The 7,297-nt window shown below is 41.7% G+C and overlaps 1 protein-coding gene across 1 annotated transcript; it reads right to left on the bottom strand.

Annotated features, from left to right (window-relative positions):
• Positions 1 to 2,123: 2,123 nt before the first annotated feature.
• On the bottom strand, positions 2,124 to 6,072 carry ACTG1 (actin gamma 1). Its single transcript, XM_039346573.1, has 6 exons — positions 5,925 to 6,072; positions 4,514 to 4,645; positions 4,184 to 4,423; positions 3,483 to 3,921; positions 3,175 to 3,356; positions 2,124 to 3,039 (listed from the first exon to the last, which is right to left on the bottom strand). The coding sequence occupies exons 2-6, from the start codon at positions 4,634 to 4,636 to the stop codon at positions 2,896 to 2,898; spliced, it is 1,128 nt and encodes a 375-aa protein (XP_039202507.1). The 5' UTR covers positions 4,637 to 4,645; positions 5,925 to 6,072; the 3' UTR covers positions 2,124 to 2,895.
• Between the last annotated feature and the right edge of the window lie 1,225 nt (positions 6,073 to 7,297).

The following is a 7,297-nucleotide window of genomic DNA, read 5'->3' on the forward strand; positions in this document are numbered from 1 at the left end:
TTTCTGTTATTTTCTCTATTGTATGTTCTTGCTTGCACTATTATTGTTGTTGTTATAAAAGTTGATGAAGCATAGGTTGGTCACTTTTAAATATAAATAATTCCAAATTACTTTCAGGAATCCAAAATAAAGTAGAAAAAAACACTTTAAATTTATTATAAAAGTATATAAAGAAAACAATACTGTGAACCTAGATATATCCCAAGTCCTACATTTGATTCTAAAAGATCCAGGAGCAAGTGAACTTTCCTGCAGTTTCTTCCATAAACTACACTCTGATTCAGCTGCTTCCTTTTTCTCCAAATTATGTGCCTTAACCTGCCCAGACAAAGAAATCCAAAGGTTTTGTACTTTTATGGGATAAAAAGAGCATGCAATAGGAAAGGCAGCTTTAATCTATCAGAATCAGTATCTTCAAGTATAAACAGATTCATTTTAAAGTGCATTTGATGCCTCCACATTTGGCATGTTCAATCAAATTGAAGCAGCCAATTTCATCTAGTGGTTTAAGGCAGATTACAATAGAAACCATTGAGACTCTGAATTCTAATCATGCCTTAGGCATCAAAGCTAGCTACTGGGTGACCTTGGGCCAATCACTTTTTCAGCCCAACCCACTTTATAGGGTTGTTGTGGGGAAAATGGGAGAATGGTGTTGAATAAAAATCTAATAAATTTAAAATAAAGAACAGATGGAATGATTTTTTTTGTATACTTGACTGGACTGCTTATCCCTTTCTAAGCATCCCCAATGAAGTTGTGGAAAAACATGGTTTTGTATTGAAAGGTTTTGCACATCTTCATTGTAATATATGGCATTTGGATGAATGTGCAAATTTAGTTCCTGAAAAGATTTACGCTTTTGGCACCATAATTCAGTCTCCCTTTTGTCTGCCTCCAGCACTTGCTTTCTGCATGCTAGTCTTCACTACCAACACACTACTAGGGGATTCCCCAAGATACTGGAAAAAGTACAATAACCAGGTATAGAAACAGGGAACTTAGGTAGTGAGAACTTTTTTTGGCCAAGGAAATATATGCAAGGGAATGGTTCCCTGGCTGAATTTTTCCTTGGGACATACTGGCATGTTGAAAAGATTACTTTGTCTGCTTAAAAGGACTTCAAAAGAAATCTTCCTGACAGGAGAATTTCCAAATTTTATCTGTACCAATTGTGCTGCTATTTCCTTTAGTGTAATTTTTACCTAACAATATTATTTTATGCAGTGTATTCCATTTTTGAACAATTTTTTTTCCTTTTAAAGTATATTTCTTAAAGAGCAGTTTTATGGAGCTAATTTCTCAAAGCTCGTAACATTGTATCAAATTCTTTAAATTTATATTTTTGTGGATCTACAAAATCCACCAGTTTTGGGCTTGTTTTGAAAATTAAGTGTTGTGAAGACAATGATTTGGCACATGCTGCAGGTGACTCCAATAAAGCTAATTTTCTTTTAGGTATTAAAAGTTCCATGCAAACATTCAATTGTCCAGAAAGAATTCTCACCCTAATCCAGTTAAATTATATTTGGCCTCTGGAAAATGTAGTTACAATTATGGAACTATCATCAGAGAAAACCAATGAAATTATAGCTTTCTCTATGTTCTGAATTGTGTTACCAACTTCTTTGATCAGTAAAGTATTTAATAACATGAAGCCCTTAGTTTTTCCAAGTAATCCAACTTTTTATGGATGAAACACTTCATTCACCTCAGCACTGAAAGGATTGTGGGGTTATTATGGATAACCAGAAATGTTTAATGATGCAAAAAGCCCTATGGTAGGACCCATCAACCATAGCCTAGCTTATCAAAATCGATCTTTTTAGTCAATTTCAATGAATTCTCTGAAATAAGTCTTTGGAGGATAGCACCTTATATATGAAAAAAAACATACCTTTTGCTGTTTTGCCTACATGTTCTCCATATGTTAGTACATTTCAGACAAGTTATGTAACTATTTGGCTTTGTTAACTAATGCTGGTGGAGGTGGAACAATGAAAATTTAATTGCAGCAGTGATGGATACATTGCTAGTTACAAATTTTGTGACTTGCCAAATGAAGGCATTGTGTAGAATTTCAGATTAAGTGAAAACAGCAAATAATCTCCCTTACGACAATGCACATTTCATTTACTGCAGCGCTTTTATTTTCCTTTCACAATGAAGTGTTGGGCATTACAATTCTCAACTTCAGGATGACTTACAAATTTTGGTTTTCTACTGTCATGTGACAACATTAAGGCAACGTACAAAAATCTTACATAAATTAAACCTGATGATTAAATTTACAGGTGTCAATGCCAACATTGGAGCAACTCAAGTTGAACAATGTTTTGCCCCGTGATGTCTTGCTGGGACATAGGTGGGCAAGGAAAGAAAAACAGATTCATAAGGCTTGGACACAATACATTTCCAATCCTGGTAGGAACAGTGGCAAGACAAAAATGGCCATCCTTTTCACAAACTCTTGCCAGCCTCAACAATAAAGACCTGGAATTCTTAGCGCTTTGTATAGTGAAGTCTGGTCTTTTGCTACCCTGTACAGATCTAGGCTCAAGACTCCATTGCAACATAACTGGTTATGCTGAGACTACTATCCCAGGCAGTTAAACCTTATGTTCATGAACACCATCTGTACTGTGTCCTAGACCAGATGTGTATAGGGTAGTTATACTATGTACAAAGGGAACTTTAGTTCATTCAGGGTCTTATCAGCAACAGGAAGCTATCCTCACAAGGTTATTGGAGACAGACTTCCCAATGACAAATGTTTGAAGAGAAGGCTTATTCCAGTTTCATGAGGCTAGCATGAGGCGTATATATTTGCCCAGGCAAATTTATACTGGTGAAAAAACTTAATGCAGTAAAAACTGCATATTTGCCATAGTCTTTTTAGAAGCATTTACGGTGGACAATAGATGGGCCAGACTCATCATATTCTTGCTTGCTGATCCACATCTGCTGGAAGGTAGAGAGAGATGCAAGAATGGATCCACCAATCCAGACAGAGTATTTGCGCTCAGGAGGAGCAATAATCTGGAATAGAAAACAAAGGAGTTAAAAGAGTATTTCATAAGTTATTCAGCCATTATTAAAAACAGCTCTGAAGCTTTAAAAGAGAAGAGTATCACCAAGAATCTGCCCTAGCCATTATGATGCCGTTACCCTCACCTTGATCTTCATTGTGCTGGGAGCCAGTGCTGTGATCTCCTTCTGCATTCTGTCTGCAATTCCAGGATACATTGTGGTACCACCAGACAATACTGTGTTGGCATATAGGTCCTTTCGGATATCCACATCACATTTCATGATAGAATTGAAAGTAGTCTCATGAATGCCACAGGACTCCATACCTAGAAGAAAACACCCATGATTGCATTTGTATGCCAAACTACTTTTAACTCAATTTGTTCATTTATTCAACGGTGACTTAACCGTACATTTCTTTGGAGATTGTTTCCATTATCTCAAATGCTTACCTAAGAAAGAAGGCTGGAAAAGGGCTTCAGGACACCTAAACCTCTCATTTCCAATTGTGATCACCTGGCCATCAGGCAATTCATAGCTCTTTTCCAAGGAAGAAGAGGAAGCAGCAGTAGCCATCTCCTGCTCGAAGTCCAAGGCAACATAGCACAACTTCTCCTTTATGTCACGGACAATTTCCCTTTCAGCTGTGGTGGTAAAGCTGTAGCCTCTTTCTGTCAGAATCTTCATGAGGTAGTCTGTTAGGTCACGGCCAGCCAAATCAAGTCGCAAGATGGCATGAGGGAGAGCATAACCCTCATAGATGGGCACAGTGTGTGTGACACCATCACCAGAGTCCATTACAATACCAGTGGTACGACCAGAAGCATACAGGGACAACACAGCCTGGATGGCCACATACATGGCTGGAGTGTTGAATGTCTCGAACATGATCTAAAACAAAAGAAAGCAATTATTAAATAAGGAGCAGTTTTACTCTGTAATACACACCCATGCTGACATGCAAAGTATTTGATGTGAGGAGAAACCAAAAGAAAGCAAGCAGAAATACAACTGAAACCTGAGAGACTTGAAGGAAGGAAATGCCAGGAGAGTACAGAGCCCTGAAAATAACCAAAAAAGAGAAGCTGTAATCTGAAAGAAATGGATGGAATGGATGGAAATCATAGATGCAAAAGATGTACCAATGCTGTACCTGTGTCATTTTCTCTCTGTTGGCCTTAGGATTCAAAGGAGCTTCTGTAAGCAGTACTGGGTGTTCTTCAGGGGCAACACGAAGCTCATTGTAGAAAGTATGATGCCAAATTTTCTCCATATCATCCCAGTTGGTGACAATTCCATGTTCAATGGGATACTTCAGGGTCAAGATACCTCTCTTGCTTTGAGCCTCATCTCCCACATAACTGTCTTTCTGTCCCATACCGACCATGACACCCTGAAAAAGAGAGATGAGTTAGCACATTATAAATAAAAGGCAAGTCCATCTTTCAATAACACTTAATATCTTTGCTGTTTGGTAACTTACCTGGTGGCGCGGGCGTCCAACAATTGAGGGAAACACAGCCCGAGGAGCATCATCTCCAGCGAAGCCTGCTTTGCACATTCCAGAACCATTGTCAATGACAAGTGCTGCAATTTCTTCTTCCATTTTGCAGATCTGCATTCAATAAAAAAAGAATGTTAAGCAACTGTGATTTGTTCCATCACTGCAGCAATAATCTTACATCAACAATCAGTGCTTAACTGACTCTACCACTTTTTACCACTAGAGGCTGCTCTGAATGCCTTTATGTCTGGAACCCCACCCACTTACGATTTCCACCAGGGCTTAACACTTTACCCTACTTCATTTAACTTCCACTGCAGAATCAGCAAGTCCTAGTTCCTGTTCTGAGCTCTGCCACCAAAAACCATCAGTCCTCTATGCTTATCTATTAGTATCATATGGACTTCAGTAAGAACTGCCTTTTAAAGCAGGCAGAAGATTCTTGTTTAACCTACTCTTGTAGAACTTTCCCAAAGTTCTGAATTAAAACTCCCAACATCAATCCAGTATGTATTGGGGGCTTTCTCCTCCCACACAAAAGACTGTCTTCTTTCCCTCCAACAAATTTTGTGATATTCATACTGTGAAAAAGCTTCCATTGTACCATACCATTTACCATGAGACATGCCATTAGGGCATCCTATCTGAAAGGCAAGCCACCTTCAGTGCTCCCAGGAAACCAATTCCGATCTCACACCTTTAACACCTTAACCAAGACTGTAAAATTTCACAGGCTCTCCTATCTTCTGCTAAATAAATCACCATGCATTGCTCCCTACAGGTAGGGAGGTGTATCAGCCCGGCGCGTGCACTATAACGCTGGCCAACAAAAGACACAATACACCCAACTTCTTCACGAATGCCATTCAAACCCTGACCCCGCCTTCCCAAACCACCTACCACCACCATTCTTTGATCTCCCCTAACGAAGACGCCTCATTTTCCAGACATATTCCCTCAAAAGTCCTCCCTCCCTCGAAAAATTAGCGAACCTCGGTTCTCTCCCACACGTTATTATTCTTCATAAACTCCCCCCCACTTCCCGCCTGATGACGTCAACGAGCAAAACCAGCCAACCGCATCGGAGCGGCTGTTACCAGGCAAACAACTCCACCCCCTCCCGCTCACCCCATTCAGAGAACCGTTACGCCCACGAACCGGTAGCTCGCACGGAGTCCCCGAAGAACGCTTCTGCCTCTTCCCCACCTCAAGAAACCACGAAGAGCGCAAAGAGCCTGTTTAACGGCTCTCAACCACGGACACTCGATCGGTATCCCAGAAAATTGTAATAATAAATTGCGCCTTCTCCTCCCCAGCGATTAAATGAGGAAAATTGCGAGTCAGGCGCCGAAGGAGGCCTCGGCGAAGGGACCCAAATTATCACACCTACCTGTTAAAGCGGCAGAAGCTCTCAGAAAGAAATAAAAGGGGGAGTCGATGCTGCTAGATCCGCTGCCACCGGCTGAGTGAGACCGTCCCAACGCCAGCCCCGCCTCTTTTATACCCAGGGGGAGCCGGCCCCCTCTCACCGGCTGAGAACATCGCCATATATGGAGATCTTTCAGAAGTGCGAGTTCCCATTGGCTGGTGGGGGCCGGGCCACGTGGGGCAGACGAAGGCGGCTTGGCAACTCCTCTCTGAACCCCGGAATCTGGATGAGCGGCGGGGGGGGGGGAAGGGGCGCTCCTCGACCCCTTCGCCGCAGCTCCTCCATTTGCAGGTGAGGAAGGCGGCACTGAAAGGGCTCGAGGCAGGGGCGCCCCAATAAACGAGCCGGCCCTGTATCAAGGATAGAAACGGGCGTTCAGGAGTCACTGCATCATTCCCGAGCTTCCAGGGGGTGTATTGGGGTACCCGGAGGTCGAAGCGTTCCAGCACTTCAGGGGTAGGTAGCGGGATGCCCCCAGATGTTTGTAGTTTGATTTTTCACTATCCCTTGCCGTGACCCTTTTTCTGGAAGTCATGGGCGTACAAAACATCTGGAGAGTACCAGTTTGCCAAGCCCCTATCTTATTGCATTGGGGGGGGGCCTTCCTGTGGCCTGATTACTGGCCACTCAATGAGGGAACTGCAGTGTCAACAGATCTCTCTTTCACACACACACACACACACACACACACACACACGGAAAAATACACAAATGCAGGATATCTTAAGGGGAACCAAGATCATATACGAATCTTAATTTGGGGTGATTGCTTTTGGAATATGGTACTTGGCTATCATGAAGCAGAAGGACTCACGTGGCAGTTGGTTTTATAGCTCGGGTTTAGTGAAGCAGTTCAACACATCTGAGACTTTAATGTAGCCAAGGGACTATCAGTAAGAAAATTACTATTTAGTAGTATTCTAAATGCCAAAGATAACAGCATCTGTTTCACAACCATGAAGGACAAGAACTTTGTCCTTTTTTACATGCAATGCCATTTTTCTCCTGGCCCACTCCTGTGTTTTAAAAAAGCTGCTGCTTCATTGGTTGAAATGGCTTCCTTGGCCCACATATTGCCAAATTTGATTGGTACAATACCTCACACTCTGCATTCACAGTAGTGAATGTCCTATTTTGCAGTTTTCCATAATGTGAGGCCCTCCATTTGTATTGGATTATAACTCTCATGATCCCTCATTGATATAGCCAAAACACCATGCTACAGGAGATTATAGGAGCTGTAGTTTAATAAATCTTGATCAAGTTAGGGAAGACTGCCATTGTAGATGATTTACATGAATGAGGGCAGCAAGATTCTTGTACCTATAGTCACA

This window comes from Crotalus tigris, unplaced genomic scaffold (assembly GCF_016545835.1).
Source record: "Crotalus tigris isolate CLP2741 ecotype Arizona unplaced genomic scaffold, ASM1654583v1 scf7180000017551.9496454, whole genome shotgun sequence".
In the NCBI taxonomy this organism is placed as follows: Eukaryota; Metazoa; Chordata; class Lepidosauria; order Squamata; family Viperidae; genus Crotalus; species Crotalus tigris.

Excerpts from the sequence above, each read along its gene's own strand:
- ACTG1 (XM_039346573.1), bottom strand. The coding sequence starts at position 4,636 with ATGGAAGAAGAAATTGCAGCACTTGTCATTGACAATGGTTCTGGAATG. Across the intron at positions 4,424-4,513 it reads TTGGACGCCCGCGCCACCAG|GGTGTCATGGTCGGTATGGG; the intron begins GTAAGTTACCAA and ends TCTCTTTTTCAG. Across the intron at positions 3,922-4,183 it reads ACAGAGAGAAAATGACACAG|ATCATGTTCGAGACATTCAA; the intron begins GTACAGCATTGG and ends CTTTTGTTTTAG.